Here is a 25,423-nt window from a genome sequence, read left to right as displayed (position 1 = left end):
AAACAATGAATGCATGAATATACATCGTAGCTAAAAAATGTTTTGAACAAACATGCATAATAGTAAGTAAAATGCAAGGGAATTGTTGAAATGTCATTAGTTGTGCTAAAACAGCAGCTGAATTTGAAGCTGAATACATGTACCTTAAGTTGCTGCAGTTTGACTGATCGTAGACATTTCAAAATCAGCATAATTTTAATCCCTGATGAATTTCCACGATCCTCGATCCAATCAGCTGTGTATAAATCCTATCTCTTATGTAGCATGTGCCAAGCAAAGCGCAAAATAAAGGTTTGTGCACGATTGCCTCTGATACAAACTCCATGTTTATATCAAGTCAATTTATAGCTAATCTTTTTCCGCATGCTATGCATATTACTGTCACTCTTTAATACATGTATGATGTTTTTTATTTACTTGAATTTTTTATTTACTTTTAACCCATAAATTATAATACTTGACAAGAAAATGAAGAAACTGACTGCAATGTCATTGTCAAAGCGACACTGTTTTTAATGAAAATCTGTCATTTACGTATCAGCAGCATATACTGTACATGTAGTCGTTTGAATGCATGCATTCAATTTTATAAATGAGTTTTATGTAAATTTTGCACAGCCTGCTGGAGAAACCGTAAGACCATATACATTTTAACATGAATTCGTAAAGCGAAGTGAGACGATTTACCTCTTCTGGTTTTCAGTGAATGTTGGTTTGAGTCAGAGGATACGGTAGCATTAAGTGATGAGATTTACGAGGATTTGATAGATCTCTCTTTAAAGAGACCAGCCAAAGACGGTAGTGGATTTAGAAGAAAAAATTATCTGTAATTCACATAGTTGGTTTCCTCTTGCTTTCCAATTCAAGAGAATGGTAGCCTGATAATTGTACTCTTAAACCTACAAATTTAATATAATTGTATTTTTAGATAAAATCTCCTCCATCTTCTTTGCCTTGGCATCGGCTTCTTCTTCATCTTCAGCTTCTCAATATTTTCTTCACTCCCTCTTCCCATTCTTTTTTTCTCTCATCCTTTCTCGTTCTCTTCCCCATTCTCCTCTTTTTCTCCCTATACTCCCCCTCATTTTTCTTTTTCCTCCCCATTCTACTCCTTCTTTTCTTCTCCTTTTCCTCCTCCTCTTGTTCTCCCCTTCTTTTTTCTCTTTCTCCTGTCCATCCTCCTCTCCTTCTTTTCCTCCTTTAATTTCTTATTCACCCTTTCTTTCTCTTTCTCCTCCCATTCTTCTCTCCTCCTTTTCTCTTCCACTTCTCCCTTTCTTTTTTTCTCCATCCCATTCTCATTTTCTTCTTCTCCCCCTCCTTTCTCTCTCTTCTCCCCATTCTCCTCTCTTTCTCATCTCCTCCACTTCTTCTCCCCTCCTCTTCCACTTCTTCTCACCTCTTTCTTTCTCTTTCTCCTCCCCATTGTCTCTCCTTCTTTCCTTCCCCTTTTGCTCTTCCATTTCTCCCCCTTCCTTTCTCCTTCCTTTTCCCTCCTTCTTTTCCTCCTCCCCTTCTTTCTTTTTCTTTACCCCATTCTCCTCTCCTTTTCCTCTATTGCTTCTTCTTCTTCTCCCTTTTCTTTCTCTTTCTCCCTATTCTCCTCCCCTCCTTTTCTTCTTGTCAATTTAATGAAATATAAAATGATGATTGATTCTTATCAGAATAACAAATTTTCATTTTAAAACAAAATAAAAATCACAATTCAAAACAAAAATTGATTTTTATGTAGGGAGTTACAACTATTTTTTTTGGCATGCAATAGGCATATCTTAGATTTTTTTAATTTTCGTTTTTATACATGTACCTATTGATCTATTATATACTCATATATATATTGTACTTCAGAAGTTCAGATACAGGTATGCGTTGGACCCATCTTACCTTCTTGAAATGGAATGGCAGTACCTGTACTTGATTTCTCAAATGTCCTTTCTTGATCCTTTCCTCTTGTAACACTCGCTACCTCAACAGATCTCGAAATTTTCCTCTCAATTACTGGAATCTCTCGAGGATTTAGAGAGAGATCCGCTTGAAGCTACAGAGGCTTGCCAATATCATCTTGTCCTTCACCAGGGACTGCATACGATCTATGACATTTCTTAATTGCTAATGTAGCAGATAAAGAAAGAAGAGATGTGCAGACAAAATTCAACTAATTTGAATTCATAGTAATGGAGTGCCACCACTTCGATTGCTCTATTAAGGGAAAAGGTGACAAATAAAGACTATTTTAGCTAACAAATTACAAGCTAAGGATTGTAGGGAGATGGTTAAAAGAAAGATATAGAAAAATAAAGAGAGACAAATAAACCAAAAGGGGAGGAGAGGGATAATGTCTTGGGGAAAAGGGAAATATTTTTGAGTTTTCAGAATATCATCTAGAAATTTTTTATCTTCAGATTGAATGGAAAGCACTTCACAATATGAGCTTTATGATATAAAATATCAAATATTCAAAGAAAAAAAATAAGCAAAACTCTGTTTGATTTGGAGATGCATCTGCATCCGGCTCTTGTCTGATGTGTACTTTTAGGGTGTTTTTGTGCTAATTTTGAGTCAAGAAGTTTTTGTTATTAAAGCTTTAATCATGAAAAAAATAGAATGTTTTCTAATGCATTCAATGCTGGAGACTGAGAGTGTTCATGGAGGTTGTTTTTTCAGGAATTCTCATCAATTTTAAAACTTTTTTTGTGGGCAGCATGCCGGCATAATTTAGTGATTTTTGAGTGAGATCTGTGCATGTAGGATGACAGAAATGCAGTTAAAAAATTTGTCTTCTACATTTTAGGTTGCCATTCTCAAACATTTAATTGAAACTGCGCTCTTATTACAGGGAGTTGAAATAAATCTTGGGTACCATTGAATCAAAATTACTGCTATGGTTATGCCATTTATAAATGGTAACTTTCTTGGAATCCCTGATATTGATTGGCTGTTGAGCCACATTACTACTTACATGTACCATTGGATGGCAAAGTTATTACACAATGTAATACCATGGACCTATTGTAATAGGTCCATGGTAATAGTAACTTTCACGCAACGGTGCCCTGGACACCCGTGGTTAGCGACTTTAAACCAAATTATAGATTTATATTTAATTCTTAAGGATTTATTTTTCAATCACAAATGATTCAATTCAAATCTTTTGATGTAAATCTACGTCCAGGGTTCAAAAGTCCACCAAGACCAAAGTCATAAAGGGATTTTCCCTTGTTGATTATAAATTACGAAACCAACCACATTTTTTTACTACTAAATGTCATTCCACTGGATGAAAATTTGGATTGAATACATCCTCAGCATTCTTTTTGCTTCTCTTTCATGTTAAATGTGGTGTTTATTATAAAGTTCACCACGTCTCTACGTGACAAAAGCACACTTCTGTAAAATGATATTGAGTGACACACGCAGGGCTCCCAGCCGAAAGCATGTCACCTTGTTGTTTGCTAGGAGCAAATAATGAGACGAAAAGAGCCTCTTTCTGTTTTACGCAAGAATTATGAAGTAGAGTGAAACAAAGGCATTGATGAAGGATCTGAATTGGGTGTCTTTCTCTTTGACATACAGTACGATGCAAGATGATCGTTTTTCTTTGGGACATCGTCGATAAAAACAAGTTATATCTCTCCCGGTGCTTCACTAATGTATTTTGCCCTGAAAGGCTAGGGGACTACTGAGACGCATGAAAGATACATTCGCTCGATACCAATTCATCATTTTTTTTCTGCCGGTTGAGGCAGTTTTCCATGGAAAGACGATGTTGAGAGGTATAGGAAGTTTAATGTTGGAATTATAAAGAGGCCACCTGAGGCTCACAGCTGCAGAAATTAATTCAAGGAAGTTTGAATGCAGATTCCAACAATGTATCCATGGTACATCCTGGTTTAAACATGAACTCCGTGTTTATTTGCATTGAATGCAGTATACGCTTTTATGAGAAAAAAAATCTAGGAAATATATTTTTTTGTATTTTTGTTTGTAACTGCCCTGCTTGATAATCAGCGGCACTCGTGAACATGTATACTACTCAATTATCCAAATCGTTTCAAACAGATTACATGTCTATGTATGGACTACGATGAGAGGCATAGTTGTTTCTACAGGCTAATGGGTACTGCAGGGCAACCATGGTAGTGAGGCTGGCTTGGTACCTGCCAGCCGAAAGAAACATAAATATAGAATATCTGGTATGATTTTCTTTGACGGTCTCAGTAGTGATTTTAATCATCAAAATGCTATCAATTGATTTTATGAATAATAGGGCTGGGAGGGAGGATGAGATAGAGAGGGAGAGGGGCAGGGGCAGAAGCAAACTGCATGGGGGCCCTGGTCAATTTTGCCCCTTCCCCAAAAAAATAAAAATATATATAAAAAATGAAAAATAATACTAATAAAATGAAATAAAATAATAAATGCTCAAAAGAGCCCTGAAAAATGAAAAAAAGAGTGCAGGTAAATCCCCATTCACTTTAATGTTATTAGCGTTTCCATTATTGCAGAATTATGCAAGATTTTGAGAGAAGTACATGTAACCTCAGAAAAAATGGGGAGGGGAAAGGGGGGGGGTTGGAGGAAGGAGGTGAGAGTGCAAGTGGTAGAGGGGGCGATGGAGGTGGTCAGAGAGGGGTTGGGAGAGGGAAAGCAAGAGTCAGAGGGAGAGGGGTAATGGAAAGAGAGAGCTTGGGGAGGGGAAATTTATCTAAAATGGGAGTTGTGCCCTATTGAATGGGGAGGGAATACATGGAAGCAGGACCAATATATAGTTGAGCATGTGATGAGGCAAGTAGATGAGATATTGAGTGGAGAAAATTAATGGGTTGGAAACCACTGGAGACAAAGATGTACAATACTGCCCGACTTTGGCAAAAGGAAGCAAATGACACATCAGTCAAATGTGAGTTATTGTTGTTTCTGAAACACCCTTGGTATATGTTGCACGTTCAGGCAAAATTCAGGGAAGAAATGATCGTTCTAAGGAAAGATATTGAAGAAAATATGCTGTTAAATTGCATTGACGCCTATGAAGAACAGACATTGCTCGTTTCCAACAAATTATACTTTTGTAACTTGCTTCCTTTTGCCAAAGTACGGCAGAATAATGAGAGAGGGACCTATCAGCAGAATGCTCAAGAATGGAGAGAGAAAAGGAGAGAGCTTGCAGACAGAATTGTAGAGAAAGGGAATTTGGAGAAATACGTAGAAATACTGTTGATGAAAATCAATGAAGGGAGCAGGATCATACATGTACCTGTAGATGACTTTGACTGGAGAAAAGATTACACGAGACTATTGAAAATGTACAAAAATTATAAAAATGAGGCGTAGCTTACATACCACAGTGAGAAGAAAGAGCTAAAGGGCATGTCCATCCCGACGAAAAGTTGATCTGAATAGTTAAAACAAATCAAACAAAAATTATGCTGAAAATGTCAAAATCAGATGTAAAATAAAAAAAGTTATGACATTTTGAAATTTCTCTTATTTTCACAAAACAGCCGAGGCCAACATTTGTATATGCACAAGTAATAGTTATACGCAAATGAGTGAGTTGACAATATGTGACTTACTCATTATTTCTTTTGTATTGTATGAATTGTACAATATTTCAAATTTTGCTGACTTTGACAATATTAAAACTTTAAGCTACAATAATGGCAATTTCACATTTTAGGGAGGAATCAAAAATTGTTTCATATATTGGCATGCACATTTCAATATTGGATGTGCTTTGCGTATTATGCAAAACTTAAAAATTTTCTTCTTTAATACATAAACATCTGATTTTAATGAAATTTTCACCTTTTTTTGTTTTGCCTGCAGACAGTAGATGCTAGCAAATTTGGAGGGATTTGGACAAATAATCCACCTCAAATTCATTCTGCCATCCAGTTTTATGAAATAATGCACATTAAAAAAAAAATGGTTCTGTAAGTGACAAAAGCACAGGCATTTTGGGGATTTATAATATGATGCGAATTCACTTGGTACACTTCTTCGTGCTTTTCGCATATTATTGTAAATACCCTTATTGTGCACTGTATTGCCACAATACATGTATAAACTTGCATTATTGGTATACAATATCTGTTAGCTCATTAATTTCATCCAGAATTCCAATATGTGTCTATGAAGTGGCAGTTGCAACTTTCCAGTCGGGGATGTACAAAATATAACCCCATGGGGGCAGATGTTTAATGTCGCAATTATTTCAAAGAATATCCTTCTCGAGGCTATTTTATCAGGCATGTGCATGTATGATAAGGTTACTTGGTAATAGGATGTAATGTACACTATATATACATGTAGCTACAAGACCTTGGGCAGGGCTCCACACTAACCCTTTTTTTCTACTGGTCCAACCTATTCATGTCGGACCAGTAGATACCCAGTTTTTCCATTTTTTACTGGTCCGAACCTAAAATCTACTGGTCCCCAAAAATAAAGAAAACATTAAAAAAAGGCGTGAGTTTATTTTGCTGTCCTTTCTTGTTACCCCCCCCCCAAAAAAAAAAAATGAAGGAATGAATGAATGAAAGACAAAAAGAAAGAAAGGAAGAAAGAATAAAAGAAAGGAAGGAAGGAAGAAAAAAGCAAAGGTAAAGAAAGGATAGATGTGAAGGAAGGAAAAAAAGAAAGAACTAAAGAAAGAAAGAAGGAAAGGAAGGAAAGAACAAAAATAAGAAAGAAAGAACGAAAGAAAAAAAGGAAGAAAGAAAGAAAGAAAGAAAAAAAAAAAGAAGGAAAGAAATGATGCAAGCAATAAAGAAAGAAAAAACAAAAGACAGAAAGTAATGAAAAAAGAAAAAGAAAGAAGGAAAGAAGCAATAAAACAAGAAAGAAAGGGTAAAAGGAGAGATGGAAAGAAGGAAAAAAGAAAGAATAAAAGAAACGAAGGAAGAAAAAAGTAAAGAAAAAATGTGAAGGAAGGAAAAAAAAAACGAAAGAAGGAAAGGAAGGAAAGAAAGAACAAAAGAAAATAAGAATGAACGAAAGAAGGAAAGAAATGAAGCAAGCAATATAGAAAGAAAGAACAAAAGACAAAGTAATGAAAGAAAGAAGGAAAGAAGGAATAAAAAAAGAAAGAAAGGGTAAAAGGAGAGATGGAAAGAAGGAAAACAGAAAAAAGGATTGAAAGAAGGAAGAAATCAAGAAAAGGGAAAATGATAGAAGATAAAAGGAATGTTGGGAAGGAATAAAGAAGGAAGGAAACAAGCAAGCAATATAAAAAATATAAAAAAAATGTAAAAGAATAAATGAAAGGAAGAACAAAAAAGAAAGACCAAACTTCAAAGAAAGAAAGGAAAGGAAGCAAGCAGTAAATAAAAGGAAGAAAGAAAAGGTAAAAGGATAGATTGAACAAAGGGGAAAAAGAAAGAACAAAAGACAAAGAAGAAAGGAAGGAATGAAAGAGAGAAAGGGCTGAAAGAAGGAATAAAAACAAGAAAGAGTAAAGAAAGGATGGATGGAATGAGGAAAGAAAGAAAGTAACAAAGAATGAAGGAAAGAAAGGGGAAAAGAAGGAAGGAAATGAAGAAAGAAAGAAGAGATAAATATAGGATGGATGGACTCAAGAATTAAAGAAAGAAGGAAATCAAAAAAGAAAGAAAAAGAAAGAGCATTAGAAATAGAGAAAAATATTAACAGGACAGAAAGAATGAAAGAACAAAAGACAAAGAAAAAGGGAAAATTAAAAAAGAAAGACAGTAAAAGAAGAGAGGGAAGAAACAAAGAAAGATTGAAAAGAAAGAAGGAAAGAAAGATTGAAAGAAAACAAAGGAAGAAAGCTAAAACTATCATCATAAATAAATTATCAGTTTCTTTTTGGCTCAATTAAAAATACTAGTACTAGCTACGAAAGAAACCAAGTGTATCAACACACACACAAATGCATATGTGGGGCTATCATGTATTCAGACGATATCACTCGAAACCCGATCTCTTTGAACTAAAACAGAAGTGAAAATTTCTCCTTTTACTGCTTACAAATGACAGAGTTACCCCAATTTTGGCAAATTTTTAGGAAATATGGACATTATATTGAGCTTTTCATTAGTGTGAAATGTGAATTTTGACAGTTCTGTGAGAGATTTCTGCCAGAGGTTAGCCAAGCTTCGTTCGTGCAGCCAGTAGGAAATTTACCATGTGGGCTGTGTGGCTGGCTAGCCACGTGTACACTGTATGTTACCCTATCAAAAATTGCATGCGATTCATTCTGTGTGTGTTCTGTGTGTGAATGCCAGAATTTAACGGGAGGAAAATGGTTCGCAATTTGAGTCATGGAATATTTTTCATGTTTATGTTGGACTAGCGAATTTGACCATTTCTGAAAAAAGTTACTGGCCCAACAATAGTTTTTATTACTGTTTATGTCGGACCCATAAATCTTGCTATTTTTGGAAAAATTACTGGCCCGACAATGATATTTTTTACTGGTCATGTCGGACCAGTAAATCTTGCTATTTCTGAAAATCTACTGGTCCGACAGTGATTTTTACCGGTCTGGGACCGTCGGACCGGCGCTAGTGTCGAGCCCTGCCTTGGGAATGTTTTTAAATTTCCATATCAAGCAAGACAATGAACTCACTCCAGTGTGTCTGACACAAATGCTGATCACAGGGGGGGGGGGGGTACTCGACCAAAAAAGTGGTAGGTATGTGCCACGGGCGAGACAAAAAACAGGGCCTTTGGAGCAGGCTTATTGTAAAAAGGAGGGTCCTCGGAACTACAAATGTTTAAAAAAAACGGGGGTCCATGGAACGGGTCGCCAGCGTGTATTTAAAGTGCGCATGCATCCCTATGGAACGGTGCATGCAGCTAAAACGGGGGTCCTTGGAACGGGTCGCCTGCGTGTGAGTGCGTATGCATCCCTATGGAACGCTCGCGGAGAGGCGATGGTCGGACAGCGCTCTACGCTGCGGCCGCCTTTCACCAAAATTGCAGCTCATTATAGCGGATCAATGCGGCCGGAACGGCGTAACGAAAAATATGTGAAGCTTTGGAGCGGATTTCTTTCTTCTCTTTTCTCGATTTTATAAGGAGAAAATGCTATGCTTTGGAGCGGCTTTCTTTGTTCTTTTTCTCAATACTTATAAAAATGCTATGCCTTGGAACAGAAATTTGAGTGTAAAAATGGGGGTCCCCTCTGCAGCACATACCCACGACGCATTATATACTGAGAACCATTTAAAAACAGTATTTCAGTGTGAAATTCATACACTGTTCATGTGGGGGTGCTGCTGGCATGTGTCACAAAATTAAATATCTTTGAATTCATAACCCTTTTCTTTTTCAATGAATTGTTGGCAAACCTCAATATTTCTGTATATTATCTGCATTTATTCTAGTTTGCTGTATGAAACTTATTGTATAGGAAAATGGTCTGATTATGCAGCCTAAGGTCCCTGGCTAGGATATATGTAGAAGGTCTCCTCATTTGAATCAACATTGTTGTTGTTTTAGTTTATATGGCGCATATTATTCAGTAGTGAATATTCACAACATGTTTAAATACTAACCTTGTCTCAAGACCCTCTTAGAGATCAAAGCTTTAATCAGGGTCTGTGCCTGCAGACTACTTGACATCAGAGTGAACTTCACTTCCAAGCTTTGCAACTAATTCAAATCTGCTGACGGGTTAAAGATTCCTGCCAATGACGCAAATTCATACTTTATATTCATTGGTTTTTGATGGAGCCTCATATATGTACATGTACAGTAGTATTAATATTTTCATAATTTTAGGTTGTTTTTTCATACTTTTTAATTCATGCAATATATTCATTGGTTTTTGGTAGAGTAGTGTATTCATGATTTTGGTTGTTTGCATTGAGATTCATACTGCTTATCATTGCTGCAAAGTTAAAATCTTGTTTCTCAAAATCAGAAAAAAAAATGCTCAAGACAGCTCAGAAACTGCTTGATTTTAGGCCTTTATAAGAGGCAAACTTCTTTAGCCTAGAAAGAATTCTCTCACAATGGAGGAGATTTTCCGGGGGGGGGGGGCACTCAAATTATATTTTGATGGGGATGTGCCCCACGAAACCCTGAACTAGGGGTCTATGATGATCACAAGGGTAATATACAGGGTCTTGAGAACTAAATATATACCAGGAGGATTGAAAAATGGGGTCTACGGAACGGGTTCGTGGTACAGTGGGTATGGTGCACGCTAGTGCTTTGCATATATGTGCGCGTTAGTGGCATGGAGCTGCTAGCGGAGGGAGTTGTGAAGCCGTGCGTGCAGCTCTTGCATGCGATGCTCACGCTGGACAATTTTAGCAGGGCTAGGGAACTGAGATGTTTCGTAACATGGGTTTTTTTCGAGTGGGGCGGCTTCTGAATGGAATTTTTGTCATTTGGAATATCTAGAGAACTGAAAATTAGGTCTGAAAAGGGGGGTTATCAAAGGGGCACGTCCCCTTCCCACCAATTTAAGTGAGCCCCCCCCCCATGATTGCTTTCCGACATAACGTTGCCACCATTTGTCATATTTCTATTTAAAAAAAAAGAGCATTTTGTGAGCTACCCTCAACATTTTGAATTTTAGAGATATGACTTTGTCGCCTCTTGGCAGAAACAGTGCCAAACAATGGTGGGTTTCATTCTGGAAATTACATGTACTATGGTGACCATTGTCGACCTCACTTGACTCTGTTCATTGTTTTGTGTATTGATACTACTTGTTTTTAAGGTATTCATAATCCAGCAAAGCTTCTTCAAAAATATTCATGATCATCTGTGATTTACATACAGGTGTAACCAAATATATGTACATGTATAAAAATTGATGTGAATGTGATTAATGAATATACAATACGCCCCCCCCTCCCCCCAAAAAAAAAATAGACCAACAAAAAACACCCACACAATACATGTTATCCACTGATATTTTCCTCATTGTCAAAGTATTTTTTTGTTTGTTTCGGGGGGGGGGGGGGGGGGGGTGGATACAAGTATAGAAAAAAGGAAAAACTTTATAAGAACAGAATAGCGGAATGGAGAAAATGATAAACTTGGGATACAATCTTTTTATGAAAATTGTTTTCAACCATTCTTTCAACAAAAATTGTCAGCACTGGAAATGGATTTCAATTAGAGATTTTCTGCCTCATTTGTTTTTTTGTTATACAAAATACATTACTCTCTGATCCATTACTTGATTACTAATTCATCTCGGGGCAAAATACTCTCATGACAATTTCAAAGTTATATTGTCATTTCCTGCTTTGTTTTTCACCGAGCATCAATTTGATTAAAACTGAATACAAAGCATTAGAAAGATGATGTTGTATGTACATTATGTCTGTTTGTATCACATAATTTCATATTACAAATGCATGGTTTAGTATTTCTGCTTTTTCATACAGTATGATTTATGGCCTTTGCTATTGAAAGCCTAACTTGACAATACAAGAACTTTTCCACGTTTGACATTTTTACTGCTTTTCAAGAGTAGTCTGAATTCATTGAATTACTGTTTTTATTGAGTTTTCAGAATTGAGTATTAAGGCCTGAGGTTTACTGCTATTTTTCAATGTTATTAGAAACTCCCTAATGATTGTGCATGTAGCCTGACAGCTGTGGTTTCTTATTAAATTGTGGGGCTGATGTTGGATGGGGGCGATTGTAACAAGAGGTTGGCTTAAAAGGGAAAAGCCCTCTGAAACTCATTTCATCCTGAGAAAAATTCAAAACCGTCATAAAAAGAATAACAGTTGTTGGAAGAATTAAGTGCTGAATATTGTTTGGTAGTCTATTGTTGTCAAACAATGGCATATATTTCCATGTTAGAAATAGTTTAAATAGATAGTTGAGGCATTTATATTGATCTTTTTGATAATGTAAATTAAGTTTGTCCAATTTTAGGTAAAATCGGTTTGAAAGAAATGCATACGATACTTTAATGAACAGTCTTTACCGGAACAGACTACTGAGAAATACAGTATTTACATTTTTCTCAATTATTGACTCTGATATATAAAGTATTAAACAAACTACATAAAACATGCACCTTCCCAAAATACAGTTTCTCACATTGAAATTTCAGATAAGTGTTTTACTTCATGTATCATTGATGCTTAAACCAATTTCAAGTAATAAAGCTTTGATTTCAAGATTTTTATTTTAACTTTAATTACCAAAACTTTTTTAATTAATGTTTTTGCAGGGTTTTTATCACTGAGTACATTCTTCCATCAGTACCTGTCTGCTACCCAGTACATCGCCCCTCTGATGGGAAACTTTGACCCTAGTCTGAACGCATCGTCAAGGATCAAGTATGGATATAATGGTAAGTTTTTTGTTTAATCTTCATAAAGTTTTTCATGTCATATCATCAAACTGCATCTCGGATGTATCGTGATTAAAAACCTGTCTTATCCTGCAACTTTGTGATTATCATGTGGCTAACAGTATGGCAAAAGCCAGTGCCTTTGAAATGATACTGATAAAGTGACACTGCGCAAATGGTTTTCCTCATTATCAGGGTAGAGTCAATCATCATAAAAGTGTTTTATGTACATTTATGTATTTCAAAGTGTAAACACACCTGTGATGTATTAATTTTGATGTGCCCCATTCATTAGCCTCCAAATCTAAAGTAGTACATGTGTACATGTACAGTACAAACATAATATGCAACATTTATATGTGCTTTAATAATGCAGTTTCTATTAAAAGCACTACATACCATTACCCTGGCTTTAGCAAGGCGACCCTGATCGGGCGCTCGAGCATTCAAGGAATTTCTTCCTACTGGGTAGCCTTTTACTACACCTGGGTGGAGAGTGGCAAATGTAGATGAGCGCCTTGCCAAAGGATGTGAGTGCTGCGGTGGGATTAGAAATGTGGAATCCATGTTTTATGCTTGGATAAAATCATAAAAATTCATCAAAATTATGAAACCTATTGCACTTTGGATAGTCATATAAAGCAAACATGTGGAACTGGTACTCCAAGGAACCGTCGCAAACCGAGATACCTCGTTTCCAAGACAACTGACGTTGAGAGAACATCCCTTTGTATGTTTACACGGAAATGCAGGTGGCTCTCTCCTCTATTCTCTCTTCAAACAGACGTTGTTGGAGAAAGTAAACGCGTTGTCAAATTCAATGCTCAAAATACTTCTCATCATTATAGTGCATGAGCAATTGCACCTGAAGAAAGAATGGTTTCATTATATGAGTAGTTTCACTTCTTCTGTTGATTTTGAAATGCTCTTTTTAATCAAAAGTTTAATGGGTTTGAAATTTAATCTCCCATGTAGAGTAACAAAGAGATGATGCAACAAAAAACCTATTAAATGTTTGAGCATGTTTGATACCATATTTCAGTAGAGCATGATGAAATACACACTCATCCCAGATTGGGGTCCCAAGATACAATATAACTTCATGAATACATAATTAGCCCCAATGAAGTCAATGTAGCGTTATATTGACTTGGTTTGTAGCATTTAGAACCAAGACAATATACTGTAAATTGATTTCAATGAGGCTATAATGTTTTCATGAGGTCATATCTTGGGGGCCCCATGATCTGATTCATTTGAGTTGTGGTCTTATGGAGATATTTCATCATGCTCTCCGGAAATACATGTATGGTATCAAAAATGCTAAAATGGAAAACTTTAGCACTCCATTAAGTAATAGCAGAAGTTTTTTTCATAATCTCTTGACATAATGGCCCGAATTCCAAAGGTGGTTTTTAAAACCATCGGTTGAACCCATGGTTTATTAAGATTTCCTGTATAATAATGCTTTAATATACCGCGTATATAAAGAATGTCCAATGCTTATGCACGCTTTTGTCACAGTGCGCCAAATTGATGCCTGTTGCCGTGGTTATCTACGATATTTTATTCATGAGTCCACTGTTTTGAATTAATGAGTCCACTCTTCAAACAGTGGACTAATGAATGAAATAGCATAAACATGGCAATGGGCAACAGGCGTCGATTAGCGCACTGTGACAATACCGCGCATCAGCATTGGACATTTTTCAACATACGCAGTATTAGCGTAATTTATACAGGAAATCTGCATAAACCATGGGTCAAACCGATGGTTTTTAAAAACCAACGTTGTGAATTCGGGCCAATCATTCTCATGAATATCCAAAGATTCCTTGTGCTACTGCCTTTGGTTCTAAGTCTAGTTCAGCCTAGCTCATGTACAAAAACCTTATAAAAGCTCTTCATGTGTGGCAAACGAAGATGCTATGGTATTTAAGATTTTTTTTCTAAGAGTGAGCATACATGTATCTATGTACAGTTATAAATGATAGGGACATCTTTTCAGATACATAAATGCATACAGTACATGTATTTTTGCCAGAGAAAGAATATGTTTGCGATACTATTTTCACATCTTCATCGGATCAATATGCTCTCTTATGACAGGTTGAGTTGTGTAGATAAACTTTAAAGCAATTGCAAAGCAGCAGCCTCAAAAGCACCACCTCAAGTCCTTAACTACTCAAATCTGGCCAAGTTCCTTACCCATAATTCAACATTCTGAGCAGTGTAGTCTTGCAATATACATGTAGACCCACTTGAGTGATAATCACACTAATTCATTACTCAATGCATTCATACCACCTTAATTATTTCCAATTTGTCTAATGCCAACTCATCTACATGTACTATCATTTGGTCTACCAACAGTTTGTCCACTCACCATATGGTCTACTTCCATTTTATAGTCTAATGCCATTCCATCTAATAACCAGTTGGTCCAATAGCCATTTAGTCCATATACAATTTGGTCTAATTGAACTAAAGTGTTAATTGTGCAAAATGGAGGAAAAGAAAATGGTCTTAGACTAATTGGTCATTAGATGAAATGGTAATAGACAAACTGGTGATTAGACGAAGCGATGATTGGACCAAATAGTTGTTAGACGAAATGTTGATGGACAGAATGGCATTAGACTAAATGAAGGTAGACCATGTGGTGAGTGGAGGAGTTGGCAGAGGACGAATCGGCAATTTACCAATTATGTTACCAAACAGTTAAAACAAGCATTTTTCCTCTCAAAAGCATTTTAGTTTCTTTGTACAAATAAAGTTATGAGCTAATCTATTTCCTCTACTTTTTCACAGGGTATAATTCAAGACTACATGTACATGTAGCTATTCATAACACAATCTGTGAGAGAACATATATATGCAGTATCATGTATTGAAAGCACTAGAAAATTATTTTTGATAGTCTATAAAAAAAAAGGTTCCTTGTACCTTTAAAATTGGTCAGAACACCTGGTTTTAGAACAATCCTCAACTCTTTTGTTTTGTGTACTTAAGTGTAGAAACTAAGGATTGGAAATTTCAAGCAAGTTTCGGCATGAAAATAACATCAAATGATATAAATGTTTTTAATGTAATTCATGCTTAATACCGTATCTCCTTTTCCCCCCTGTTACAGATACTGCCTTCACCGTTGAATGGGATGACCTCCATGTGCAACATATAGCCGCAGGTATTAATACTAATAAATCAATAATTGCAAAATTTCATGATAATACATAATGATGATGATGATAATATGATATTAGTAGTAAGCTTGGTTTATATAAAACTTTGCCAGAGGTTACAAATATTGCAAAGATTCTTTTGATCATGATCTGATTAATTTCAGCTGTGTTTAAATGGTCATTAAAATACTGTTAAAAAGAACAATTTGTTGATGTAAAACCAAAAAATTACATTGGGGTGGTAAAAATAAAGGGTTTTGCCTAATGAAAAAAATATAAAGAGATGTACATGTAGCATCACAGTTTTACTCAACATTTTTTGATATTTGATGTCAGCACCAGGCATCTGCCACAAAGTTTATATCTGTATTGCCAAAAATGTCAGGAAAGAATCCATTCTACTTTTGAAAAATTGCTGGTACGAAACAGAAATGAAAGTGCATTTACATATATCTTTTGGTCCTTGAATAAACTGTTAATTTTATCCAAAAGTAGTTCAAACTGTGCAGTACATAACTTTGTGTTTCTGTCCATCTGTGTTTTTTTTTTCTATTTTCTTCAATATAATTACGGAAATTGATGCCTGTTTTTCTGTCTTGCATGGCATGTAAATTCTGAATGCAAATATTTCTCTTTCAAATTGCTTGAATATTAACACTAATTCAACTTCTTATGTTTTTTTTATTGTGCATTGATAATTTTTTTTTCTTCAAAATTTTTTACTGCTCGATGTAGACGGCTTTTTCATGATAATTCTCTTGCTAATTTAATATAAAGTTGTAAACTGTCCCAATGTCACATGACAAAGCAACCCTGCATTTCGAATGGAAGAATACTTCTCTGAAAAATAAATGCATGTACATGTATCAATCAGCGTTGTTATTCAAGAGGCCGACTCAACGCCAGAAAATTTGACCTTGGCCTCATTTTGACCTTGGAGAAAAATGTATGGCCTCAGCTTTGTACACTAGCTAGTGTTAATCTTCATCTTTCCTTGAGCGGGGCCAGGTATTTAAACTATTTGGCCGTGTTCATGAAGCCCTGAGGGCTTTATCCAGATCAGCATGGCCAGGTTATGCACAGAAAATTGACTTTTTAGAAAAGACCCCAAATTATAGATTTTTAGCAAAAGTTTTCATACATCTACAAGATTCTTTTGCAATTCTGCAGGGAACTTTTGTAATTGAGGTGATATGTTCAATCTTCAAGTCTTAATAGCCATATTAGGTAGGGTCCCCTCTGTTCTGGATGTTTACAATTTCTATGTATTTCTAGATACATATACCATAGAGCAATTACAGGAGAACCATCTTCCAATTCCTCTGTTAATCCTTTGTTATCGCTTCCTTCGGGCGAAGGAACGATATCTAACATCAATCGGCGAGCCGCCAGGCGAAAGTTAGAGCCCGCTTACATAACGCGATAAGCCCGCTCGTAAAATCTGAGGTCAGAGATTTTTTTAAGGTCCCTGCGAGGCACCGCCGTAAATGACGTTCTCCCACATAACTTTCCTTCGAGCTCTGTTTTTTTCAAAATCAAAACACAACTTGCTGTTCTTCCAACATCCATATCTCTTCGTACGGATTCCTGATGTACGTCTTTTATGTATGGTTGAACTTCTGAGATGATCCCTTTTGCATACATACCAAATCCGTTACAATCTGATTCAACCCAGCCACGGTACGTACGGAGAAAGTTGGATATTAGTCATTTATGTCTGTCTTTCTTGCTTTATTTAAACCTGTGCGCCCCTGTCTTAAAAATTACAATGAGGGGGAAATTATACTTCAAAGTTGATTTCGATGGTAAGATTATTTGTTGGACGTGTATGCTTTGAAAATATAACGACGAATCTACGTGGCATTTCTACGTCGATTGATGCATCGTCGTGTATCTTCCGGTGCCCCACGTACTATTTGTGTAAGTTAAAGGTGTGTGTGATGCTTGAGCTCCGAGCTCGCGCGCTCAGCTCATTCACACAGTGCAGGCCTCAGCTCCGGACCGTTTCGGAAAAATTACTAGAACTGACGCACTTGAAGAGATAGATCTAGACCTAACTTTTATGATATTTCGTTGATTATGATCTGTAAATTTTATTTAATATTACCCATTGGGTCCGAATGACGGCGTTTTAAATTGCATTCGATCAACTTTCCCTATCTGATTTAGGGCTGATTGACGGGCGGCCTGCGCCTGTAATTGTGAAAGTGCCGTGATGGACCACCCTGCTGTGAGGGGATTAGCAGTGCCGCGCATGGGGCAAAGCGTTCGAGAGAGTCGGTCCTCCTTCTGTAATAGCTCTATGCATATACAGTATATGCGCCTTGCACAGAATCCATGTGGATGTGGCGCTTGAGAAATATTCTTTATTATTATTATTGCTATTACTACTACTATTATTATTATTATTATTTCTATTACTACTACTACTATTATTATTATTGTTATCATCGTCATCATTATCATTTAATTAAACCAATAGATGTTTCACTATTTCTGCTTTTAAACATACATGTAGGATATTACGGTACCTTATGTTAATTAATATGTAAAGCTTATTGCCTATGATACCCATCACATGTATGCACAATGCATGGACGTGTACATGTACATAACTAATGCAGTAATTGAATCATTTTCCAATGCAGCCGTAACTCAACACGCTCAATAATATGCTGCCTTCTTATGACGAGCATAGATTCATTGTGAAGGACGAGGAAGTGCCTCTCATAATACATAATCACCTCTCGAATTAAAGCAGATGATAAGGCTTTCAATAGTTAATGTGCTGCATGTAGTATTCATGATGATTACATGTACATGTATGTAGCGCTTTAATACTTTATCAGAAGTCTCTAAGCGCTCTACAGCAATGCAGCTTAATTACCCTGGCTTTAGCAGAGTAGCTGCTGTGTGTGCTGCTTTTCAAGGATTAAAATTCCTACCGGGTACCCATTCACCTCACCTGGCTTGAGTGCAGCACAATGTCGGTTAATTTCTTGCTGAAGGAAAACACGCCATGGCTGGGATTCGAACCCACATCCCCTCGGATTGAAAGTCGAGAGTCATAACCACTAGGCCACGATGCCCCCATCTTGATATAGCTTTCCTAGTGATTAGATCCAAGATAACACAATCCATGGCTGGAATTTGAACCCACATCCCTCAGATTGACAGTCGAGAGTCATAACCACTAGACCACGATGCCCCATCTTGATAAAGCCTTCCTAGTGATTAGATCCTGGATTGAAAACTTCTTGGATATTTCCAAAAAAGACAAGTTCATCTAATCTATCTTTACCCAGATTATTAACTTAAATGTTTTATTATGTACATATACATACCTGTAAAAAGAATATTGAGGATTCTGCATTTTCATAATCTGACAATCCTCCTTCGAAGAGGGGGGGGGGGGCTTTGATTATTTTGAATTACTTCTTATGGCCCCCAGTTGTGTATTCCAGAGGGTTTTTTTTTCAACTTTTCAGGGGCTTAATCATCCTGTGCCCCTCTTTTTATTATGTCTGACGTTATAGGATGGCAGTGTTGCTGGAAAACTACTGCCCAAGGGTGATGGAGAGTTTTTGACAATGGTCTTTATGAACAGGTGCTTGTTATGGAGAAAATTTGAGAAAACAAAAATGTGGTAATTTTCCTTCTACATGTAGGTGGTCCCTGATCTGAAAGGGAAATTCCTATAGGAGGTTCAAAAGGAAATCATAACCATTTTTTTCAATGTTAAATGCAGGTGATTTCATGCTTGAATATGAATGCAGATACATGCTCGTATTTCTAACATGCATGACCAAAGACTTAATTCACTTTTTTAATACTAACTTACCTTTAACATTTCCTTCTTGCCACCCCACCCTGCCTTGCCCTGCTGGAACCCATTTCCCTCTCTCCACCCCCTCCCCACCCCTGCATGTGACTCCACCCACCTGGCTACAATCTTGCTTGCCGATTGGTCCATACATCTCATGCCGCCTGCTGATTGGTCCATTATCTTGTATGCTGTGTGCTGATTGGTTCATACACTGACACACTCAGTTGGACGATTTACATTCCAGACCACCCTCATATCAGATGGGCGTATCCTCTTCGCGTACAAAGAGGTAATTATGACAAGCATGTTTTTAAATTTTTTTAAATAGAAATCTCATTTCATTATATTCATTTTGAAGTTATTTCCAGTTTTATTTCAACAGTGAAGCCTCTCCAGTTGACAATCTGCTCTAGCTGACAGCCCAATTATCTTATTAAATAAATGTTAACTTAACATGGATCAGTTTTCAGTGAAAATAAAAATAAAATCTTATCGTGGCCTTGTTTTTATTAATCTTTGCAATCGATGACAACTGATAGAAACCTTTTTACAACTCCGTTCATAGCTAATCAAATTGCATGATTTTCAGTAGCATATAACAATGATTGTAATTTCCCAAGTCCTTTGAAACAATTCTTTGTTTTATTTAGAAGAAATAATTTGTTAACGATAAATTTGGATTCAGAAACGTTGTATCCTTCTTTTAAACTTGTTTTTTATTATGATAATTTAGATGTTTTTCTTTACGATGAAAATACAATCATCTATTTTCACAATAATTTTTTCTCTCTGTCTATTCATGAAATTCAAGAAAAATCATTCTTTATATTCCCCAGCTTACTATAAAGAATTCATTAGACTTTCATAAGGTGTGATGATCTCTGAAAATTTTTCATTTTATTCATGATGTTTTCATATTCATGTGATTGAAATGATACCGCAATCAAAATCCCCCGAGATTTGTACGCATTTTTATATTCCATTTTTCATACTGATTACTGCATTGTGCCAACTGCCAAGTGTATTCTTTATTCAGTCATGCTATGGAGATTTTACTTGAGGATTGGCTAGCAAAAACAAATTGGTATTGTCACTTTTTATGAATACTTTTTTTTACTGTTATCATTGATCATTGTCTAAAATTTGGTCACCAATAGAGTAATGCGGAAATATTGTGATCATAAATGTGATATAGAAAATGATAAAATACAGTACATATTATGATGCAAAAGTGGGTCAATTGAAAAAAAAAGTAACTTAAAGGGGGGGGGGGGGGGTAAAGTACTATCTACAGTATAGCGTTTTATGTCAACAGGTAGGCAATTTATTTGGCATTCTGAAACCAATCCATCGTGACCCTCTGGAGATACTTGGATACATATAGTTTACATAGCCCACTGAGGATTTGGCATACAAATATACAAATTTTTATGTACATGTACACTATAAATAAACATTGTGCCATCATTTTGGGTGATTTCTTCTCTTTTTTTAGAATTTATTTTATCCTCCGTCAGAGATATTTCCTTTTTATGGCACAGTGAAGAAAAACAAATTATAACAAGCTTGAATACTGCACACTGGAGGACAACTAGTAAATTATGGAGATTAATGAGGCCATACAATTTTTTTTTCCTTCCAAATAGCTATCGGTAGTGATGATCATTCTACTAATATGTCATAGATCATTTCTTTTTCATTGCATGGGTTCTATCTTGTGTTTTATAAATAAAGGCTTTATAATATTTAGTGAAAAAATATGTTTGCGTGGTTAGTTTGCTAGTTTGGTCATACATCAAGGAAAACTATGATAGCTGAAACAAATATAATTTTAATGTTAGCAATATTTACATCTAGCAACATTGTTTTAGAAGGCTTTTATGATATTAGGTAAAAATATGTTTGTGTGGTAAGTTTGCTTGTTTGGTCATACATCAGGGAAAACTATAATAGCTGAAACAAATATAATTTCAATGTTAGCAATATTTACATGTACATGTAGCAACATTGTTTTAGAAGGCTTTTAATATAATATTAAGTAAAAATATGTTGTGTGGTATTAGTTTGCTTGTTTGGTCATACATCAAGGGAAACTATAATAGCTGAAACAAATATAATTTCAATGTTAGCAATATTTACATGTACATGTAGCAACATTGTTTTAGAAGGCTTTTAATATGATATTAAGTAAAAATATGTTGTGTGGTAAGTTTGCTTGTTTGGTCATACATCAAGAAAAACTATAATAGCTGAAACAAATATAGTTTCAATGTTAGCAATATTTACATGTACATGTAGCAATATTGTTTTAGAAGGCTTTTAATATGATATTAAGTAAAAATATGTTATGTGGTAAGTTTGCTTGTTTGGTCATACATCAAGAAAAACTATAATAGCTGAAACAAATATTATTTCAATGTTAGCAATATTAACATGTACATGTAGCAACATTGCTTTAGAAGGCTTTATGATATTTAGTAAAAATATGTTTGTGTGGTAAGTTTGCTTGTTTGGTCATACATCAAGGAAAACTATGATAGCTGAAACAAATATAATTTTAATGTTAGCAATATTTACATTTACATCTAGCAACATTGCTTTTAGGCTTTAAATGATATTTAGTAAAAATATGTTTGTGTGGTAAGTTTGCTTGTTTGGTCATACATCAAGGATAACTATAATAGCTGAAACAAATATAATTTCAATGTTAGCAATATTTACATGTACATGTACAGTAGCAACATTGTTTTAGAAGGCTTTTAATATGATATTAAGTAAAAATATGTTGTGTGGTAAGTTTGCTTGTTTGGTCATACATCAAGAAAAACTATAATAGCTGAAACAAATATTATTTCAATGTTAGCAATATTAACATCTACATGTAGCAACATTGCTTTAGAAGGCTTTATGATATTTAGTAAAAATATGTTTGTGTGGTAAGTTTGCTTGTTTGGTCATACATCAAGGAAAACCACATGTGCATTTGTGGTAGCTGAAACAAATATGATTTCAATGTTAGCAACGTTTACTCCTCTACTGTATATGACCATTGAATATGCCAAAATCATAGAAAGAAAATATTTGAAAACTTCCTGTAAATGTGGGTTATTACTCAATTCATGTTTAAATTACACTTTCTCAGAATGTAACTGAATCAATATTGAATATGGAGATATTTTAAATGGTGAATCATGTTCTTTTTAATGTAAATAAAGTAAATAAAGTAAACATTGGTCCATATGATATAAATTTGAGAAAAAAGAACCTCGGGGGCAAAACTGTTTATTCATCGTTATGATTAATGATTTTTTTTTTTTTTTGGTGGAATTTATCTTTCTTTGTACATGTAAATACTGTATATCGACAAACATGGTTAATAAAATTCTAGTGCATGTATGAAATCAGGCTAAACCTGTTTGAAATTAAGAATTAGTTCATTGACAGAATTGCATGATAAATGTGCTTGAAATATATTGAAATCATAATAGATAGAGATTTTGGTTTGATCTTGTTCTCTTCTGTATTCATATCTTTGTAAGAATTTTTCATAACATAAACAAAGTTAATATGCATTCCGGTGATTACTTATATGGGCATGAATTATAGATTAAGTAAAATATACTGGCAAACACACAAATGATCTACTATTAACAAATATAACATTCACAATTTATAAGCAGATTCATTGAAATTAAATGACAACCAAAGTATTTTGAAGCTACAATTTTTATTGTAGTTTTTTATACACACTTGTTTGATATCTTAATTGTATCTTTCTTTTGTTCATTGAAGATTCCTGAAGATGTGAACAACATTGGTGGAGGAAATGGTCACAAAGTGACGGTTGGTCTGTCAGATGGATACTACATTGATGAGCCCCTTTACCCAGGTAAAAGGTCATAAGGTCAAAGGTTGTAGAGGTAAATAAACTAAAATTGTCAGAATGTGACGGTTGGTCTGTAAGATGGATACTACATGTACATCGATGAGCCCTTTACCCAGGTAAAAGGTCATCAGGTCAAATGTTGTAGAGGTCAATAAACTAAAATGGTCACAAGGTGACGGTTGGTCTGTCAGATGGATACTACCCCGATGAGCCCCTTTACCCAGGTAAAAGGTCATAAGGTCATCAGGTCAAAGGTTGTAGAGGTCAATAAACTAAAATGGTCACATGGTGACGGGTGGTCTGTCAGATGGCTACTATATCGATGAGCCCCTTTACCAAGGTAAAAGGTCATAAGGTCATCGGGTCAAAGGTTGTAGAGGTCAATAAACTAAAATGGTCTCAAAGTGACAGTTGGTCTGTCAGATGGATACTACATCGATGAGCCCCTTTACCCAGGTAAAAGGTCATATAAAGGTCAAAGGTTGTAGAGGTCAAAAAATTGAAATTGTCAGAATGTGACGGTTGGTCTGTCAGATGGATACTACATCGATGAGCCCCTTTACCCAGGTAAAAGGTCATCAGGTCAAAGGTTGTAGAGGTCAATAAACTAAAATGGTCACAAAGTGACAGTTGGTCTGTCAGATGGATACTATATCGATGAGCCCCTTTACCAAGGTAAAAGGTCAAGGTCAAAGGTTGTAGAGGTCAGATAACTGAAATGGTCACAAAGTGACGGTTGGTCTGTCAGTTGGATTCTTCATTGACGAGCCCCTTTACCCAGGTGAAAGGTCATATGGTCAAAGGTTGTAGAGGTCAGTTACCATCATTACAACATCCCGGATCAAGTTAACCGAATTCTAACAGAAATGGAAGTAATGGTGAATAAGACTCATTTATTGGTCACACTGTAAACTAGGTGTTTTAATAAATGAGCACTGGCTGGATGTGAAAGCCAAAGTAGTAATCCAGGTAAATGGAATCTCTTGCCAGAATGCTCCCCAGGGAGTGAAGAGAGTCAATACATTGTGTGCTGCAAGTGCGAAGAAATGTTGTTTCAATGTACAAAGAAGGGAATTTTTTCCTGGTGAAGTAGATGGCATTTTAAAATATTCAATCCATTTACTTTGAAATTCAATCCATAATTCATGTAAATAGCATTAGGAAAACAAATCCTACCATTTATAACTTTACAAATTAGTTTTCAGACTCAACATATGATACATTGTGTTGGTAGTGTTATTAAGCCTCAATCAATCCAGTGTAAAGAGTGATTAAAGGGGAATATCATCATTATTATAAATATTGTTATTTTTTAAGTTTTTATTATTTTTTTTTCTGTAGGATCCCACTTGGTGAGGCGAACCATCTACCATTACCACAACATCCTGCTCAACAAAACGCTGGTTATGACCAATGCTGCTTATATACTTCAACCTCTGAAAAGTAAGTTTCTTTTCATCCACTCTCAGAATGCACAACAATTAGGGGCATTGGCCCTGTTATTTCTCAGTTTGGCATTTTTAATGTGCAGTCGTACAGTATGTGACTTACCTCCTTCATATTTACAATTAATGAATTATCCAAAATGAATGACGAGATTCTTAACGATAGTGTGAAAAAGTAGGCCCTAAGCTTCAAAATGTTAAAATGTGATCAGCCAAAACCCAATTATAAGAAGGAGAAAATATGTCTGAAGTTTAAGGTTCACTGAAACTTGACAGCTACACTGTATGTATACCATGCATGACCTGTTGAAATAGTCTGCTGTCTGAGAGAATGGTCTGGATTATACTCTTGTATCTTGTGTGTTTCATTTCATTTCACAATTTCATATTTCAACTGTAGGGAAATGAATAGTTACTCGTTTAAATAAGTTAATCTGAATTCTGATTTTGAAGCCCAGTTCATTATTAAGGTTAGTTACAGTGAATCTTGCCTAGTCTGCAGGCACAGACCCTGCTTGAAAATTATATCAAGAAGTGGGTCTTCACACAAGACTGGCACATGTAAAACTTTCTGTTTCAATTTTCTGAATGAGAAGTCATTGTAGGTTGGGCACTCAGACCACTTAACTCAAGTGAAGGGTTTTGCACAGCAGACTAAATCTTCCTTTTTGACTTATGCTACAGTTAGCTACAGTTGCACCAACAAAATTGACTCCAAACCAAACTAAGCTATTATATTATTTCAAATGGCATATCATCTGTCGGTTTGGAGTAGGTTTGTTGGTATGA

The 25,423-nt window shown here is 35.6% G+C and overlaps 1 protein-coding gene across 1 annotated transcript in view; it reads left to right on the top strand.

The window, feature by feature from the left end:
• Positions 1-10,128: 10,128 nt before the first annotated feature.
• The window catches only part of LOC129274125 (plexin domain-containing protein 2-like), a 33,091-nt gene continuing 17,796 nt past the window's right edge, over positions 10,129-25,423 (top strand). Inside the window, exons 1-6 of the mRNA XM_064108253.1 lie at positions 10,129-10,162; positions 12,173-12,295; positions 15,429-15,482; positions 19,528-19,592; positions 23,096-23,192; positions 24,531-24,632. Coding sequence (XP_063964323.1) covers positions 10,129-10,162; positions 12,173-12,295; positions 15,429-15,482; positions 19,528-19,592; positions 23,096-23,192; positions 24,531-24,632 — 475 coding nt within the window. The remainder of the gene's footprint in view (positions 10,163-12,172; positions 12,296-15,428; positions 15,483-19,527; positions 19,593-23,095; positions 23,193-24,530; positions 24,633-25,423) is intronic.

This window comes from Lytechinus pictus, chromosome 13 (assembly GCF_037042905.1).
Source record: "Lytechinus pictus isolate F3 Inbred chromosome 13, Lp3.0, whole genome shotgun sequence".
In the NCBI taxonomy this organism is placed as follows: domain Eukaryota; kingdom Metazoa; phylum Echinodermata; class Echinoidea; order Temnopleuroida; family Toxopneustidae; genus Lytechinus; species Lytechinus pictus.
The sequence above is the reverse complement of the archived record's forward strand: the minus strand, read 5'-3'. Positions and strand labels throughout refer to the sequence as shown.